The 19,382-nt window shown below is 41.9% G+C and overlaps 1 protein-coding gene across 2 annotated transcripts in view; it reads left to right on the top strand.

Annotated features, from left to right (window-relative positions):
- The first annotated feature begins 1,685 nt into the window (after positions 1-1,685).
- The window catches only part of MTIF2 (mitochondrial translational initiation factor 2), a 28,760-nt gene continuing 11,063 nt past the window's right edge, over positions 1,686-19,382 (top strand). The window contains exons 1-7 of one of the 2 annotated variants that reach the window (XM_061625740.1): positions 1,686-1,795; positions 9,811-10,027; positions 10,584-10,704; positions 14,384-14,555; positions 15,274-15,434; positions 17,854-18,030; positions 18,358-18,497. In XM_061625740.1, coding sequence (XP_061481724.1) covers positions 1,695-1,795; positions 9,811-10,027; positions 10,584-10,704; positions 14,384-14,555; positions 15,274-15,434; positions 17,854-18,030; positions 18,358-18,497 — 1,089 coding nt within the window. In that variant the 5' untranslated portion in view covers positions 1,686-1,694. Of the gene's footprint in view, positions 1,958-9,810; positions 10,028-10,583; positions 10,705-14,383; positions 14,556-15,273; positions 15,435-17,853; positions 18,031-18,357; positions 18,498-19,382 lie in introns of both variants that reach the window. The other variant, XM_061625741.1, reaches the window with a different exon arrangement.

Raw genomic sequence — 19,382 nt, 5'->3', positions numbered from 1 at the left:
ATGCTTGTCCCTTTTGATGAAAAGTAGCACCCAGATTTCTCCCAATTAACAAATACACTTGCAACAAAATGCTGCGGTATGGAGTGCCCCCATCAATGTGCCAGCCCGCCAAGCTTTCTTTCAGGATACTCCATTCCATCTCCTTCCTGCTCCCACCAAGTCAATCGGCTCAGTCGTCATTGGGCTGTTTCTGAGTCAGTCAGTCTGTCTACACACATACACAGCCCCACCCACCCAGTTTTTTTGTGTTTTTGCAAACCATGGGGTCTCCCTAATCCTGCTGATCTGTCTCCCTGGTATGTGGATTGTGCGAACCATCTTCCATCTGGAAACCTATGTCCTCACTGTGGGATGCTGTGTGGATCCAGAATTGGTCTCCACAGTCACTTACAGACCCACCGTTAAAGACCTTATCTTGGAAGACAATCTTACTCAGCCAAGTGATTGCCAATGAATGAATGGGGGATGCCACTTTTCCATATAAATATGCTCGAAGCAGGTCACAGCAGAACAAAAATGCAAATTGATAACTTTCAAACACTAAAACATTCCAAAACAAGACAATCCAATAAATAACTCATTTTGATTACATAAACATTCTAACATTTAAAATCACCATCAAAGACTATCAATCCATTCATAACCTAATCAGCATTACAATACAAACATGCAAGTCACCCAAGCGCCGATGTTACAGCCTCTGCTGACTGCTATGGTTGTTGCTGCTGTGAAAATATATGATGGCATGTCCTCAACTCTGCAAGATCAAATGTGTGTGTGTGTGTACTGCCTTCAAGTTGATTCCGACTTATGGAGACCCTATGAATAGGGTTTTCATGGGCTGACAGGCAGTAGCTGGCCCAAGGTCACCCACTGAGCTTCATGGCTGTGTGGGGATTTCAATCTTGGACTCCCCTCCCAGGTTGTAGTCCAACACCTTAACCACTACACCACACTGGCTGGCAAGATCAAATAGAATTGTCTTAACATGAAAAGAAGCAATGTAAGAATTTCTGAAAGGTTTAGCTTTTCTTCACTAATCCCCATGCACAATCCCTGCCCTCTTTTCTTCCATTCCCAGCACCGTCCTCAGCGCTCGTCCATGTTTTGAATAAGAGCATAAGAACGTATTTATTTATTGGATAAAGCCTTGGAGAAGGGCCGTTTGCTCAGTTGTAGAGCATCTGCCTTGCACGCAGAAGGTCCCAGGTGAAATCCCCAGTAGCTCCAGGTAGGGTTAGGAGAGACTCCTGCCTGAAATCCTGAGGAGCCGCTGCCAGTCAGTGTAGGCAATACTGAGCTAGATGGACAAACGGTCTGATTCAGTCTAAGGCAGCTTCCTGCGTTCCGGTGATCAGTTGTTCCCTCGATTTCTAGCCAAAAGTAAGGAACAGAGGCATGCAAGGCGTCTTATAATGTCAGTGAAAAAATACAACCGTAATATTAAGCAGGGAGCACACACAGAGTAGTTTAAAAGTAATTACTAGAAAGCAAATATATTGAATAGGACCACTAGTTTATTTAGTTCACTATTGACTACACTGACAAGCAGCATCTCTCCGGGGCCTCAACCAGGGGACCTTTTTCATCACGCAAGTTGTGCCCCCCCCCTCGTGATCCCAAGAGAGGGCAAGAAAAGGGCGGCGGGCTTCATGTGCTGTTACTGAGCATGCTCGATTTTTCCAGAGCCGAGCATGCTCAGTAGCTCCCGGGGCGCCGTGCATTTTCTTTGTTTTCTTTTAAGGGATGCGCTGGCAGTTTTGGCTCCTCCTGAGAGGGCCCTTCCGGAGAACAGGTAACTTGAACCCCGGGGGGGGGCGAAGCTGGAGGCAAATAGAGGCATGAAAGAAGCAGCCACCACAGGAGGTGACGGCGGAGGCGCTTTTTTAAGGGCCCTGCCTCACGACGCAGCAGTTGGGCCTTGCCGCAGGAGGAGGACGTGAGGAAGTGTTTGAAGGTGGGGAAGTTAACGGTCGAGGAGCGCGAGCGCCATCTTGAGGCTGGGCGGTGGCAAAGCAGCAAAAAAGGCGGGAGAAGGGGCGGGGCTTGTAGGCGTACATGTCAGTCATCGCCTGCTAAACTCGAGCCTGGAGTGGGATTGGCTGTTCCGTCACCCTCCCTGTTCTCAACACAAGCGCGCCCATCAAACCACCTCCCTCCTCCGGAGAATGGCCCGTCTGAGTATTTTAGTCGCCCCTCTCCGTCTTCTACGATAATATTTACTGATAACAATTATGGTGGTTGGAGTGTGGGACTAGGACCTGGGAGACCCGGGTTCAAATCCCCGCTTAACCATGCAGCTAAGCTTGGGTCAGTTGCTGTTTCTCAGCCTAACCTACCTCATAGGGTTGTTGTGAGGATAAAACAGAGAGGGAGAGCCATGTATGCTACCTTAAACTCCTTGGAGGAAAGGTGGGATATAAATGTAACAAAATAATTTGCAGAGGAGTAGCCCTCTTGGTTTGTTGTAGCAAGCGCAACAAATAGTCTTGAGGCAGCTTAAAGGCTTAACAAGTTGATCATGACATTAACTTTTGTGGGTTATAGCCTACTTTATCAGATGCATGAAGTTTTTAAGTGTCAGTTCCCTACACCCAGGCATGCGGATGTTTGGCCCTCCAGACATTGCTAAACTACAACTCCCATAAGCCCTGACCATGCTGGATAAGACTGATGGGAGTTATAGTTCAGCAATGTCTGGAGGGCCAAAAGTTCCCCACCTCTGCACTACCTATTAGCATAGGGCAGTGGATCCCTAATGTTTCCTCCCATGGACCACTTGAAAATTGCTGAAGGTCTTGGTAGACCATGTAATGGTTTTTCTGCCTGTTGTTGCAGTAATAATGCACTGTGCTAGATGCTGTATGGTTTTTAATTGTATTTTTGCGCACACATACCACAGACCACCTGAATGACGTTTGTGGGTGACTGGTAGTGCACGGACCACAGTTTGGGAATGTCTGGTGCAGGGATTTTCTTTTTTAAAGAGCCCAGATAAAATGAAATGCAGAAAAATGAACCCTGTGAAAATGGTGTTAAAGGTTAACTGTGAATTCAGCTCCAATCAAGTAGAAGATGAGGATGAAACTTTTGAAAAACAAATTTCTGACATTTCAAGGAGGCATGATGTAACAGTAATGGGGGACTTCAATTAACCCAGTATGTTTGGAGACAAATTATCCCAGAAGTTCCTGACTTGTGTCGCGGACAGTGTTCTCTTACAGAATGGTGAGGAAGGAACTAGAGCAGTGGTTCTCAAACTTTTTTGGTTTGCGGCGCACTGTAAAACATATAAAATTTTTCTGTCGCACTTCGTGTACAAAATTAAAAATATATTAATATATTTTAAACTATGAATAAAAATAACAAACTATAGAAAACTATTACTTACCCTATACAAATGGGTTTCTTCTCATTTTTAAAATATACTTTCATAATATTTGAGGCACACCTAGCCACCTCTTAGGGTGCACCAGTGTGCCTGGGTGCACCGTCTGAGAATCAGTGAACTAGAGGATCAGCTATCCTTTACCTGATTCTAACCAATAGAGATGACTAAGTTGATGAAGTGACAGTTATGGGAACTTTGGGGAAAAGTGACCATATTATACTTGAGTTCTTGATTTTAAAGAAAGCAAAAGCTGAGAGTAGCCATACACGTACCCTGGTCTTCAGGAAAGCCAATCTTAATAAACTCAGAACAATGATAAGTAAGGTTCCATGGCAAGCAACCCTAATGGGAAAAGGAGTCCAAGATGGGTGGGAGTTTCTAAAAAAGGAAATTCTAAAGACACAGTTGCAAACAATTGCAATAAGGAAAAAAGGTGAAAGACAGCAGAAGAAGCCAATGTGGCTTTCACAAAAAGCTTAGAGATTACTGGAAAACAAAAAAGGGCACATACAGGAAATGGAATGAAGGCCAGGTCACTAAGGAAAAGTACAGACAGGTATCACGCATTTGCAGGGATGGCATCAGGAAGGCTAAAGCTGAGAATGAGGTGAGATTGGCAAGGAATGCTAGAAGCAACAAAAAAGCTTTCTTCTGGTACATCTGTGGTAAAAGACAGAAAAATGAAATGGTAACTTTCGCCCAGTTTCTAATTTACCATTCTTGGGCAAGGTGATCGAACGAGTGGTGGCCAAGCAATTACAGACACACTTGGAGGAAGCAGATTATTTAGATCCGTTCCAATCGGGTTTCAGGACTGGACATGGAACAGACTTCCGGGAAGGGTGACTTCACTTGTGCCTGCTTTTTGAGACGAGCTCTCGTCTCAGAAGAAGCTTTTTCAGTTTAAAAATCAGTCAGAACGTTCTTTTTGACTGGTAAAGATTTTCTCCCGGGCAGGGAGAAACGTAGAGATTAACCATAAAAGCCTGTTTTTGTTTGGGAGGACTGGATTTCATTAATTTATGAGAGAAAGTTCAGCCAGCAATGCCGGAGGACTTCCATCAAGCTCTAACTGATTAAGCGACACGTTTATCTTTTCTTCAAAGAAAAACGGACTTTAACAGGCAACCATCCTTCTTTCTATTTTTTTTTCATTTGGTTTAAATCGTTGCTACAAAAAGAGATTTGTCAATGAATCAGCTATAAAGAATTTCTGGGTGAGTTATAACTCTTCTCTTTTATTCACGAAATTAAGGAGGAAATAAATTGAAAAAGCCTATCTTTGTTTTTATTGCAAAAAGCTGGCCTGGAAGTGCATTCTAAAGATATAAACAGAAGAGGGATTTCTATTTCGAGGAGGGAAAAAAATAAATAAATTTGATTTATGAACTTTGGAGTATTATATGTCTGGGACTATTTTCTTTTTGGTCTATTTCATTTTGACGAATCTACTTGTTCACGACACCACTAACTGTTTTGAAGCTGGGAACTAAATCTGTTTTGTATTCCTGAACATATAAGAGATAAGGCAGGCTGTACTGTCTACACTGTGATTTCATCAAGCCTGGAATATTAACCCAATTGTGACGGAAATAATTTTTGTTTTTGTGGTTTTAAGAATGGCAATCAGGAAAGTGGGTGAGACCATGGAAGAAATTATGTTTCAGAAAATAATGGATGAGATTGAGATAACGAAACAAACCCTGAGACAGGGTAGACAGGAGATGAAAATTGAATTTAGCAAAATGACGCAGGACTTTAAAGAAATAGGGGATCTTGTGAGAGAGGGGATTGATGAGATTAGAGATGAGAAAAGAAAAATTAAAGGGAAGATGCAAGCCCTGGAGATTGGAACAAATGTGGAATTGGAAAAAGATCTGGAGTTTATGGATACTAGAAACAAAGTTTACTGTTTGGAATTCAACGTTGTCTCTGAAGAAATTAATGAAGATATTAGAGATAAAGTTATCAATGTCTTGGATAATTTTTTGGACTGGAATGATGTGATGGAGCTTGACATAGAAAAAATCTATGGAATTAACTACAGATATGTGACAATGGAAAAATTCTTAAGAGATGAGCCAGTGCATTTTGTAAAAAAGAAGAACAGAGATATGACTTTACAACAATATTTCAGCAACATATTCAGAATTGATGGCAAGAAAATATTTGTGATAAAGGAAATTCCCATCAGACTCTTATTATATGACTATGGCTATGACAGCAAGATTAATATGGGATACTGATAATGGAAGAACGGATACTGAAATTACTGGACTGAACAGGACTATTGAAGATGGAAGATGGAATTAATATTGATAATGGAAGAATGGCTATTGAAATTATTGGATCTAACAGGTTTGACGAGATGGATTAATCTATATGTTTATTTGGACTATGGCTATGATAATAAGATTATTATGGGATACTGATAATGGAAGAATGGCTACTGAAATTATTGGACTTAACAGGATTATTGATAATGGAAGAATGGTTACTGAAATTATTGGACTTAACAGGATTATTGAAGATGGAAGATGGAATTAACATTGATAATGGAAGAATGGCTATTGAAATTATTGGACCTAACAGATTTGAATGAGATGGATTAATCGACATGTTTATTTGGAGAAAAATTGAAAGATATCTCTCTCAAGGAACTGAAACCTCTCTTTGACTTTTTGTGGAAAGAATAAAGTAATGTTTATGAGATTTGATGATTAATTAAGATAACTACTGGAGGAAAGTGATTTTATAATATAATTTAGGAGACAGGATTGTTATATATTGTAGACTTATAACTGATCTGCGACAAATCGGAAGTCAACATTTTATTTTATTGTTTAATTATTTTTGTTTTGTTTTGTTTTTTGTCTTTGAAAATTTGAATAAAAATTAATGATAAAAAAAAAAAAGGACTGGACATGGAACTGAAACAGCCTTGATCGCACTGGTGGATGATTTAAGGAGGGCGTTGGATAGGGGAGAATATGCATTCCTCGTCCTCCTGGATCTCTCAGCGGCTTTTGATACCGTCGACCACGGTATCCTCCTGGATCGCCTGGAAGGAATGGGAATAGGGGGCACTGTTCTACGGTGGTTCCATTCCTATCTCTCGGACAGGCATCAACGGGTGACATTGGGGGATGAGGTTTCAGACCCTTGGCCTCTCAATTGTGGTGTGCCACAGGGTTCTATCCTCTCCCCCATGCTATTTAACATCTATGTAAAGCCGCTGGGAGCCATCATCAGGAGATTTGGGCTGCGGTGTCACCAATATGCAGATGACACCCAGCTCTATCTCTCGTTCAAGTCCTCACCAGAGTTGGCTGTGGATACCATTTCCAAGTGCCTGGAGTCCGTAAGTGAATGGATGGGAGGCAATAGGCTGAAACTAAACCCTGACAAGACCGAGGTGCTGCTCGTGGGTGACAAGGGAAGTTTAGGAGATGTAGACCTGGTGCTGCTTAATGGGGTGAAATTGCCCCTGAAAGACCAGGTCCGTAGCCTCGGGGTCATTCTTGACTCCCAGCTGTCCATGGAGGCTCAGGTCTTAGCAGTGAGCCGGGCAGCTTGGTATCAATTACATCTAATACAGAGGATGCGACCCTACCTTCCTGTCCGTCTTCTCCCACGGGTGGTACATGCCCTGGTCTCCTCTCGCTTAGACTACTGTAATGTGCTCTACGTGGGGTTACCCTTGAAAACGGTCTGGAAATTACAGCTGGTACAGAATGCAGCGGCACGATTGATCAAGAACAGCCGCCGCCGTGATCATATCACTCCGGTGTTAGAAGATCTACACTGGCTACCAGTTGTTTACCGGGCCCAATTCAAGGTGTTGGTACTAACCTTTAAAGCCCTATACGGTGTCGGCCCAGTTTATCTAAAGGAGCGCCTCCAACATCACCAAATATGCCGCCTAACGAGATCGGCCACTCAAGACCTTCTCTCGGTCCCACCAGTTAAAACAGCTAGGCTGGTGCGGACCAGAGAGAGGGCTTTCTCGATTGTGGCCCCCGCCCTCTGGAATTCTTTGCCCTATGATCTCCGCCATGCCCCCTCCCTGCCAAGTTTTCGTCGAGCCTTGAAGACCTGGCTATTCAGGCAGGCCTACAAGATCCCGGGAGTAGATTAATTTTATCTCGCTACAGCTTTGGATGTTTTTAGATTAATTTTAGATTGAAGTTTTGGTTTTTATGTTATATTTTATTGTTGTATTATTTTTACATTGTATGTCACCTAGAGTGGCCGCTGACCCGGCCAGATAGGCGACCAAGAAATAAAATTTTATTATTATTATTATTATGATAAAGAAAAGGTAGAAGTGCTCCATTCCTACTTTGGCTCAGTCTTCTCTCAGAAAAGGGTCTATGACCATCCTGGGAAATGTGAATTTGAAAGGGCAGGATTGTCGTTTGAGATTGATAGACAAATGGTCAAGGAATATCTAATCACTTTGAATGAGTTCAACTCTGCAGGACCTGATGAACTGCATCCTAGAGTATTGAAGGATCTGACTGAAGAATTCTCGGAACCACTGACTATTATCTTTGCAATATCGTGGAGGTTGGGTGAAGTGCCGGATGACTGGAGGAGGGCTAATGTCCCTATCTTCAAAATGGGCAAAAAGAAGGAACCAGGGAACTACAAACCACTCAGCCCTGATATCAATCCCTGGGAAAATTCTGGAGCAGATTATAAAGTGTTCAGTCTGTAAGCATCTTGAAAACAAGGCAGTGATTACTAGAATTTATGGAATTATCAAGAACAAATCCTGCCAAACTAATCTTACCTCATTTTTTCATCGGGTAAGCTCCCTTGTAGACTGTGGGAACACTGTGGACAATATATCTCGACTTCAGCAAAGCTTTTGACAAAGTGCCCCATTATATTCTGATGAGCAAGCTAGCTAAATGTGTGCTGGATGGAATAACTATCAGGTGGATCCACAGTTGGCTGCAGAATCGTACAGAGTAGCCATTGGCTAGATAGGCGGCCTATAAATTAAAGTTTATTATTATAATCGTACTCAACGAGTGCTTATCAATGGTTCCGTCTCAAACTAGGGGGAGGTAATGAGCGGGGTACTGCAGGGCCCATTGCTCTTCAATGTTTTTATTAATAACTTGGATGAGGAGGTGCAGGGAATACTTACCAGATTTGCAGATGATACAAAATTGGGAGGGATAGCTAGTACCCTGGAGGACAGAAACAAAATTCAAATGGATCTTGATAGACTGGAGCATTGGGCTGAAAACAACAGAATGAAATTCAACAGGGATAAATGCAAAGTTCTACACTTAGGAAAAAGAAACCAAATGCACAGTTATAAGATGGGGGATACTTGGCTCAGCAATACTACATGCAAGAAGGATGGATCTTGGAGCTGTCGTTGATCGCAAGCTGAATATGAGCCAACAATGTGATGTGGCTGCAAAAAAGGCAAATGCTATATTAGGCTGCATTAACAGAAGTATAGTTTCCAAATCGCGGGAAGTATTCGTTCCCCTCTATTCAGCACTGGTTAGGCCTCATCTTGAGTACTGTGTCCAGTTCAGGATAGCACACTTTAAGAAGGATGCAGATAAACTGGAATAGGTTCAGAGGAGGGCAACGAAGATGAGGATAGAATGAAAGAACTGGGCATGTTTAGCCTTGAGAAGAGAGACTGAGGGGAGATATGATAGCACTCTAAAGGTACTTGAAAGGTTGCCACTCGGGAGGGCCAGAATCTCTTCCTGATCATCTCAGAGTACAGGACACAGAATAATGGGCTCAAGTTATAGGAAGCCAGATTTCGATTGAACATTAACTTCTTAACTGATAAGAGAGGTATGACAATGGAACCAATTGCCTAGGAAGGTGGTGGTCGTTCCAACACAAGGCATTCAAGAGACAGCTGGACAGGCACCTGTCAGGTATGCTTTAACTTGGATTCCTGCATTGAGCAGGGGGTTGGACTCGATGGCCTTATGGGCCCCTTCCAACTCTACTATTCTATGATTTAAGGTTTAACGTCATTGTCACAGACAGTATATTTTGCATTTCATATTCCTCTGAGCTTACTGTTTTTACTTAAATCCCTACACTCATGCACAGAGAACTGAAAATTATACTTCATGCATCTGATTAAGTTGATCATAGTTCTCAAAAGCCTATATGGCATAATAATGTGCTGGGAGACTCCATGTTGTGTATTCTATCAATAGGGGAATACAGCAAACACAGTTTATCTCTCCTGCCCCTGCCCCCAATAAACCACACTTGCTGCCAACATTTCCTCTTCCACACACCCATGCAAGATATAGCTTCTCTGTCCTCCTTTGCATCTGGTGCCCCTCTTAGTGCTCATGTGTGGCTTCTGATGATCTGTACATCTTGAAAGGTGATTCATTCAAGTCTTTCCTTGTTTGCAGAGAAGAAATGAACTGGAGGGTAATGCTGACACTGGACAACTTGGGCCAGTTGCATCGTGCTTGCAGGCAGCTGCACTCTCTGGCTTACTGGAAAGTACACTGGACACAGTGGAAGCCTGTCTTGTCATCAGCCTACCCCATGTGCCCAGTTCAGCTGTGCCCTCTGCTCTGGCAGCCAGACACCAACTCACAATTCAGGCTTTTAACAACCAAGGAGGTAATTAACGGCTACTTTATTCTTGCTTCCAAGAACTCCTGTTGTGCACGCCTACAAAATGAAAGCCAGCACTGTTTTGTAGAGGGATCTTCAGTGAATTTTATGAAAACGATGATTAATGCAAGAGAGGTTGAGTGCAAGTGTTTGAACCTTTCTGAACAAATTCATGTGTGCTTTTTGCCCAACTCATCTTGGAATGAAAAACCTGGCAGAGAAAACTATTGGAAATGAGATCCAAAAGGATAAACTGGCATAACAAATGGGTTAATTTGTGATCTTTCAATTTTTTTCAGATTTGAGTGGGTGAGTAGAGAGACAGAGGCTCCAAACTTAATTACATTGTGCTCCACTCACCTTTCCCAAGACCAGGTGTGGGGTCTTTGTTCAGTGGTGTTGAGCACATCTTAATCTTTTGCATGTAACTGTGTGTGTTTGGTTGCTTTATAATCACAAATGACTTATAATTTGAGATTCAGAGGATTTATAGCTTCTCTTGAAACTGCTTCTCCTTTATATGTTTCATGTAGTCCTGTGCACATCTTGAACTCTTTTGCAGAGAAACAAATTGGGCAAGGTGAAACTGCGACCGATACAACAAAAACCGGAGAAGCAAGAGGTTGAGATAGTGCCCCGGATGACTGTGGAAGACCTTGCCAAAGCGATGCATAAAGACGTAGGTGAGCCTGCTCCTTTGAATTTACAAAGGGCATTGCCCTCTGAGTTCACTCTCAGTGGCACCTGCTTGGTAGAGCATTTGCTTTGCCTGCATGGTTACTTCTTTGTTTTTAAAGATTGTTTTATTATGTTCATAATGTTGAAAAGTTGTTTTTGCTTATTATATTTGTTATGTCACTGTTTTATTATTTTTTGTTATTAGGAAATTGTTTTTGCAATTGTTGTTGAGATGTATCTTTGTTCACCTTGTAAGCTGCCTTGAGCACAATTTTATGTGGAAAGGCGGCATACAAATAAAGTGATGATGATGATGATGATGATGATCTCCAGGTAGGGCTGGAAATGTCCCCTGACTGGAACCCTGGAGAGCCATTACCAATCAGCATCAACAGTGGTGAACTAGATGGACCAATGGCTGACTCAATATAAGGCAGCTGCTTATGTTCCAAACTCCAAGAGGGGTTGTATAGTTGCAGTTCAAATGCAGGAGCATCTGCTATGGAACAGGGAAAAGGCAACACAATAATAATAATAATAATAAACTTTATTTCTACCCCGCCCTTTTTCCAATAGGACTCAGAGCGGCTTACAACTAAAAACAACACACCATTAAAACAGAAATGTATACAATTAAAAATAGAATTAAACTTTGAGAAAAATTAAAACCATAAAACACACGTTAAAAACAGCAGACAATTTAAAATAATAAGACCATATAATGTAGTCACCAATCCTAGGACACTTAATCCTAGTCATTCTCTATCCCAAATGCCCATTGAAATAAAACAGTCTTTACTTGTCGCCTGAAAGACGGCAAGGAGGGAGCTAATCGCACCTCACTCAGAAGGGAGTTTCATAGCCTAGGGGCGGCCACCGAAAAGGCCCTATCTTGTGTCCCCATCATATGTACTTGCGAAGGGCCTCACCTGAAGATCTCAAATCCCAGGCAGGTTCATGTAGGGAGATACGATCTGCCAAATAGCCTGGACCTGAGTCGTATAGGGCTTTGTAGGTCAAAACCAGCACTTTGAATTGTGACCGGAAACAAATTGGCAGCCAGTGGAGCTATTGTAACAAGGGGGTTGTATGATCCCTGTAACCAGCCCCGGTTAGCACTCTGGCTTCAGCTCTTTGTACCAATTTAAGTTTCCGAACAGTCTTCAAAGGCAGCCCCACGTAGAGCGCGTTACAGTAGTCTAAGCGGGATGTAACCAAGGCATGCATCACCCTAGTCAGATCAGGCAGATCCAGGATGTCCTCTTTTTCCAGCCAAAGCCTTACATCCTCCTTATCCCAGGTTATGGCTCCTGTTTACCGTGTGTAAGGGAGCTCTGGAGGAAAATAGCTTGATGGTTGATTTCACATTCTCCTTCTTGTATTAACTCCTAATTTTGCAGAGGCCTATTTATTTATTTATTTCATATCCTACCTTTCCTCTAAGAAGCTCAAGGTGGCATATGTCTATATCAATAGAATTCAAATTGTAAGATAATAAAATGCAATTAAGAAATAAAAGAATAAAAATTCAATTAAACATCAATATATTTAATTTGAGAGAGATGCCATCTCCCATCTTCAACCACAAATCCACAGACATGCCGTGGACCACCTGAATGAAGCTAGTGGACCACTGGTGGTCCATGGACCACAGTTTGGGAACCACTACCCTAGAAAATCACTGTCAGTATAAGCAATACTGAACTAGATGAACCAATGATCTGAATTTGGTACAAAGCAGCTTCCTATGTTCCTATGACTGTTGGTGCATTTATTCATGTAGAAATGAACACATGAGGGAAGGCAATCCCAGCCCTTCTTCATGTGTTCATTTCTCTGTAGCTTGCATGGCCCCCAAACTGGGGAAGGGCCATGCCTCAGTATAGAGCATGTACTTTGCGTGTCAAAGGTCCCAGGTTCAGTCCCTGATATCTCAAGGAAAGGCTATGAAAGGCCACCAGCCAAAACCCCAGGGAGCCACGGCCAGTCAATATTGACATTCCTGAACTAGATGGACCAGTGGTCTGACGCAGTGTGAGGCAGTTTCCTGCAGTGACAGGAGAGGAGAGCCTGTGTCTGGTGTCTGCTGACTCGGGGGTCCTGCAGCAGAGCTCATGTCACTCATTAGCCCTTTTAATTGTTTCAAGATTTCCTGCCTTTCCAATACCATGAAGGAGATTTGTATAAGATGTCTTTCAGCCTCTGGCACATTTCTCAGCCATCTGCTTCCGATGTGCTCGAGCTACTTTCATCTGCGAAAAGTCTGAATTAAATGAGTTTGCTGTGGAATCGGTCCCAGTTGGATGCTGTTCCTTCCTTCCTTCCTTCCTTCCTTCCTTCCTTCCTTCCTTCCTTCCTTCCTTCCTTCCTTCCTTCCTTCCTTCCTTCCTTCCTTTCTTTCTTTCTTGCAGTGAGGTGGGGAAGACAGGAACCCTTTGTTGTAATTCTTTAGCTGGTTTCATTTAGATTTTCTTTACCACATGGAGCAGATTTTTCAAAGGTGGTAATAATAACTGAAATCCATGCAGGGGCGTTACAAGGTCCTTAAAGGGCTTGGGGGCACAGGCCCATGTCAACAATTTGCACATGCTAATTTATGCATATAGATGTCCCTGGGAAATTAAGAGGGTAGGTTGCTGGGCTCTCACCACTGCTGTGTGGTGCGCCCAGCTGCTCAATATGCAAAGAAGGGAAGAAAGAGATAGTTATGTTTTTTTAAAAAAATGGGTGGAGGTAACAGAAAAGATGTAGGGCTTGCCAGAAAAGATCTCGGATTGCTCCCTATATACCCAGTTGATCACTGCTCTCTGCACGCGAGAGCCTCCTGCAGATACCATCTTATCAGGAAATCACACACAACATAGGAAATGGACCTTTAGTGTGGCGGCACCTACCCTTTGGAGTTCCTTCCCCTTAAATATTAACAGGCGCCATCTCCGTTAGCTTTTCAGCACCTATTGAAGACCTTCCTCTTTCAACAAGCCTTTTAAGTAGAAACCTTATCCCAGTCTGCATCTGTGCTGGAATTACTTTTTAAGATGTTTCTAAACTTGGTTTTTAAAGATGCTTTTAGATGTTTTGTTTTAATATGTTTTTAAAGATACTATGTTTTTAATGTTTTAGTCTTTTGTTTTTAAGATGTATTAAAATGCTTTTACTGTTTTTGTTTGCCGCCGTTGGCTCTTCTGGGAGGAAGGGTGGGATATAGATTTAATAAATACATAATAAAATAAAATAGGAGAAATTTCTTACCAAAATGTATACATTAGTCAAAACTGCGTACAAAAATGTATAGCTTAGGATAAATTTGCAGTAAAATGCTGAAGAATTTTCATGAGGACTTTGTTTTTTTAAAAAATGGAGAACTGAATTGAAAATTGAAAAAATAAGAAACTGAGCTGAAATCAACAGACCCATCCATTCCTAACTGTCAGAGGCAGTATGCTTCTGAATGCCAGTTGCTGGAAACCTTAAGAAGGTGAGAGTGCTGTTGCGCTCAGGTCCTGCTTTTAGGCTCCTCTTAGGCATCTGGTTAGCCACTATGAGAACAGGATGCTGGATTAGATGGGCTACTGGCTTGATCCAGCAGGGCTGCTCTTACGTTCTTATTAGTGCTACTTCATCAACAAGGGCCTTCTTGAGGTTTGTGCATTGACCAGTAAAGTTTTCTGTTTCTGTATTCAGATCATGTATATGAAGCCTTGCTAAACACAGACGTTGATGTAGATTTGTTAGAACCAGACTCTGTCTTGAATGAAGAGTTGATCAAGCATATTGTTAAAAAATCCAACATGAAATACAAACATTCCAACTTAAAAGAAGAAAAAATAAAAGAAAATAAAGATGCTGTAAAGAGGTAATGTCTTTGGTTTATTGATTTTGGTTTCTGGGTTTCTACAAACCCTGTTTTGTTTCCCTCACTGTTTTTGCTATTGCTGTTGATGTTTCGTGTTCATAGTCTTCAGTATGCATTCATCAATTCAAAAGGCAGGTGATTACTCAAGACAGGGCTGTGGTTCAGAGGTGGAGCATATCTTTACGTGTGAAAGTTCCTAGGTCCAATCCTTGGCATTTCTACGTAGGCCTGGGAAAGACTCCTTTCCGAAACCCTGGGAGTCACTGTCACTCAGATAGACAATCCTGAACTAGATGGATCAATGGTCTGACTGAATATGAGGCAGCTTCCTATGGTCTTGTTCACAAGCCCAAATAAAACTCACTTTAGCAATTTTGAAAATTTCATTTAAGCAATAGGGTTTGAAATGAAAACTTTTCTGAGTTCTGTTCATCTCTTGTCACCCAGTGAATGAAGAAGCACTGATAGAAATAAAACTCCTGTAAAGATGACACAATGTTTCTTTTAGTCATACATTCATGCTTCCTCCTTTTTCTGTGGAAGAATTACATCTTGACAGGACTCTGGCATTGGCCTGTGACTTGTTGCTGATGGCCACACGCAGAGAGCACATTGCTGCTCAGGAGTTTTAAGGGATCTGTTAAGAGGAGAATGTTAAGGAGAAACACAAGAAGAGTTTCTTTGATTTGCAAGCCAAATGTGTTTCTGTTCATTGCAGGCCTCCTGCAGATCCAGCTTTATTAACTTCAAGGCCTCCAGTTGTTACCATCCTGGGCCACATTGACCATGGGAAAACCACGCTACTTGACAGTCTGCGGAAAACTCAGGTGGCAGCAATGGAGGCAGGAGGCATCACCCAGCATATTGGTGCCTTTCTTGGTATGATTTATTTTAAGTCATTTTAAAGTGCAATAATAATAATAATAATAATAATAATAATTACTTGTCTTTAGATCAGTGGCTTCCCAACTTTTTTTCCCAGTGGACCACTTTAAAATTCCTGAGGGTCTTGGCAGACCACTTTATGATTTTTCTGCTGGTTGTAACAGCTGTAATGCACTGTGCTAGACGCTGCATGATTTTTAATTGTATTTTTATTGCTTCTTTTACAATTTGAATTCTGTGGAATACAATAAAATGCCAGACATAAAAGAAGCAATACAAATACAGTTAAAATCAATATGACTATTTAATGTGATGGGTGTGCTATCTCCTGTCTTCAACCATAAATCCACAGACAAGCCGTGGACCACCTGAATGAACCTTGAAGACCACTGGTGGTCCATGGACCACTATTTGGGAACCCCTGCTTTAGATTATGGCCAAATCCACACCATACATTTAAAGCACTCTTTTCCCACTGTAACAGTCAATAGCTTCCCCCAAAGAATCATGGGAACTGTAGCTTATTAAGGGTCTTCTAACAACTCTTAGGACCCTTAACAGACTACAGTTCCCAGCATTCTATGGGAAAGCTGTGACTGTTAAAGTAGTATAAGAGTGCTTTTAAATATATGGTGTGGATATGACCTTACCCTGCCAGCTAAACTCTTTTTGGATACAAAACTATATTAATTAATTAATTAATTAATTAATTAAAATGTATTCTAAAGCACCTAAACATTTAACATGCAGTCAGCTGGTGTAGAGTAGTGACTGAGAGACTGACCTGTGAACTGAGAAGTCTCTGGTTCGAATCTCACCTCTGCCATGAACTTAAAAGGTGGCCTTAAGTAAGCACAGTCCCCCATGTGCATATGGGAATGAGAATATCAGAACGCCTTGCAGGGTTGTGATGATTACAATATCATATATGTTAAACACTTTGAATACCCAACTATATATAAATGCTTATTATTAGTAAAACATAAGAAAAGCCTTGCTAGATTTATTTATTTATTATTTGATTTATATCCCGTCCTTCCTCCCAGAAGAAGCCCAGCGTGGCAGGTCAGGGTCTGTCTAGTCCAGCATCCTGTTCTCACAGTGGCTAGCTTGCAAGCAAGACCTGAGCACAATAACACTCCCAGACTTTTGAATCCCAGCAGCTGGTATTCAGAGGCATATTGCCTCCAATAGTAACATACCTAGATGATACTGAAAGGGAACCGAGAGTCACTGTGATATTACCAATAGAACACAGAAAGCTCTCTCATACTGAGTCAGACCATTGGGGTTCATCGAGCTCACTGTTGTCTACACTGACTGCCGGCAGCTCTAGGAGTTTCCGGGGGTGGGGTAAGATACTGCCTGTCCTGCCTGGAGATCCCAAGGATTGAACCTGGGACCTTCAACATGCAAAGCAGATGTTCTATCACTGAGCTACAGCCCTTCCTGTTCTGAGCATTTAGGTATCTGACACACACAATCCAAATGTCATAGAATTGTAAAGTTGGAAGGGGCCTATAAGGCCATCGAGTCAACCCCCTGCTCAATGCAGGAATCTAAATTAAAGCATACATCCTTCCCCTGTTAATTACTATGGGCCACTTGGAAGCTCCTCCACAAAAACCTCAAGCTCTTGGCACATTGCCTGCTCATTTCAGTGAGATTTGCTCAGGAAGTATTCTGGTAAGTTTCACGCCATGGGTTCTCTCTGTTGCCTTTTATGGTGCCCCCAATCGGCCATCTGAGGTGCCCACCTCACCCTGCCTTAGGATAGGTCTGCCTCTGGAGCTTGAGGTTCAGTTCTTTGCTCATCCATGAAACTCTCTGTTAGCCTAATAGCAACTCACTATATCTCAACCCAATCTATTTCTTAAGGTGTTTTGGTGTCAGAAAACAGTTCTGGATCTAATGATTCAGTTACTTCCCCTACTTTAAATTGTACTGCGTAGAAATAAAGACAAACTTCAAGAATAAGGGCAAGGTTTCCATGAAAGCCAGAGCTTGGAAAAGTTACTTTTTTGAACTACAACTCCCATCAGCCCCAGCCAGTATGGCCACTGGATTGGGCTGATGGGAGTTGTAGTTCAAAAAAGTAACTTTTCCAAGCTCTGATGAAAGCATTAGTCTTCAAGCAGGCATATGGTGGAGCGTGGATTGCTGCAGTGACAGTATCAAATTTAAAAATTTTTTAGCAGATTTTCCTGGTAGAAATCAGAGTTTAGCTTTGGCAGGAATTTTTGCCACCTTAACAGAATCCTTGTTCAAAAGAGACTGGAGCTGCAGTCTTGTACCCACTTAGCTGGAAACAAGACCCATTGAACTCAGTGGTTCTTAGATGTCCGAGTAGACAGGTATAGGTCCACATGTATATTTGTACAGTACATGTATAGTGTTTATGTTGTTTTTGCAGTGCATTTGCTTTCTGGGGAAAAGATAACATTTCTGGATACTCCTGGCCATGCTGCATTTTCAGCCATGAGGGCAAGAGGCACACATGTCACTGATATTGTCATATTGGTGATAGCTGCAGAAGATGGGGTAATGAAGCAGACTGTGGAATCTATTCAACATGCCAGAAGTGCCAAAGGTACCAGAGACTTTTTTTGCAGCAGCAGCTGGGAGCAGGGGGGAAATAAATGCCATTGTCCACATGCTGCACATAGCCACTGCATGCCTTCTCTTTTTTCAAGGCCCTCCGTTCATTCCTTTGTATCTAGGCCTTAAAATGCACAAATCAGACACATGCGTATTTGTAATTTGCTTCCTTTGAAATTGTGGAATTGAAGCAATTTTACAAATAAAGATTCTTTCACTCGGTTGAAATTGGAGTTTGGAAAACACCTTTGACTTGCAACTTCTTATTTTTCTCTGTGTTTGGATCTTACCATTCTCTCCAACTTCCTACTTTTCTCAGTTCCAATTATTGTTGCCATCAACAAATGCGACAAGCCTGAAGCTGATCCAGACAGAATGAAGAAAGAGCTTCTGGCTTACAATGTGGTTTGTGAAGAGTATGGAGGAGATGTTCAGACTGTCCATATCTCAGCATTAAAGGTAATTTTAATGAACTATCATGGTGCTAAATGTAGTTCATGTGTGGGCTTCATTTCTGGAAAGAAGAAAGGTAGATTAGAGCATTGGCCTTGAGGCAATGCAGTGTGGAAGGGTGGCTTTATATGATCCGTTGCTTCCACTGCAAGCTGCCATTCTGAAGTCTCCATGTGGTGGAAATCTACATTGAACAGGATTGTGCAAAAGGATCAACAAGTGTAGGGATGTTGTTGTTACGTATGAATCAGTGACCTCCAAGAGCATCTGTCGTGAAGCACCCTGTTCAGATCTTGTAAGTTCAGGTCTGTGGCTTCCTTTAGGGAATCAATCCATCTCGTGTTAGACCTTTCTCTTTTTCTACTCCCTTCTGTTTTTCCCAGCATTATTGTCTTTTCTAATGAATCATGTCTTCTCATGATGTGTCCAAAGTATGATAACCTCAGTTTCATCATTTTAGCTTCTAATGATAGTTCTGGTTTAATTTGTTCTAACACCCACTTATTTGTCTTCTCGCAGTCCATGGTATGCACAAAGCTCTCCTCCAACACCACATTTCTAATGAGTTTATTTTTCTGCTCCTGGTCTTTTTTTCGCAGAAAGTATGGAACTGCTCCATCTTCTGCTACCAATTATGTAATCAATTTGATTCCTATATTGACCATTTGGTGATGTCCATGTGTATAGTAGTCTTTTCAGTTGCTCAAAATATGTGTTTGCGAGAAATAAATTATTGGCTTCACAGAATCTGATAAGTCTTTCTCTGTCCTGCCCAGAGTGTGAGACACGAGATGGAGGCGAGACTGGAATTAATTCCTGTTTTATTAGAGTAATGGTTACATCAAAGGCAGCACGTTTCATAGACTTAGCTGTGCTAACTCACTACAGTCC

The sequence above is a fragment of the Rhineura floridana genome, chromosome 4 (genome assembly GCF_030035675.1).
Source record: "Rhineura floridana isolate rRhiFlo1 chromosome 4, rRhiFlo1.hap2, whole genome shotgun sequence".
NCBI lineage: Eukaryota > Metazoa > Chordata > Lepidosauria > Squamata > Rhineuridae > Rhineura > Rhineura floridana.
The sequence above is the reverse complement of the archived record's forward strand: the minus strand, read 5'-3'. Positions and strand labels throughout refer to the sequence as shown.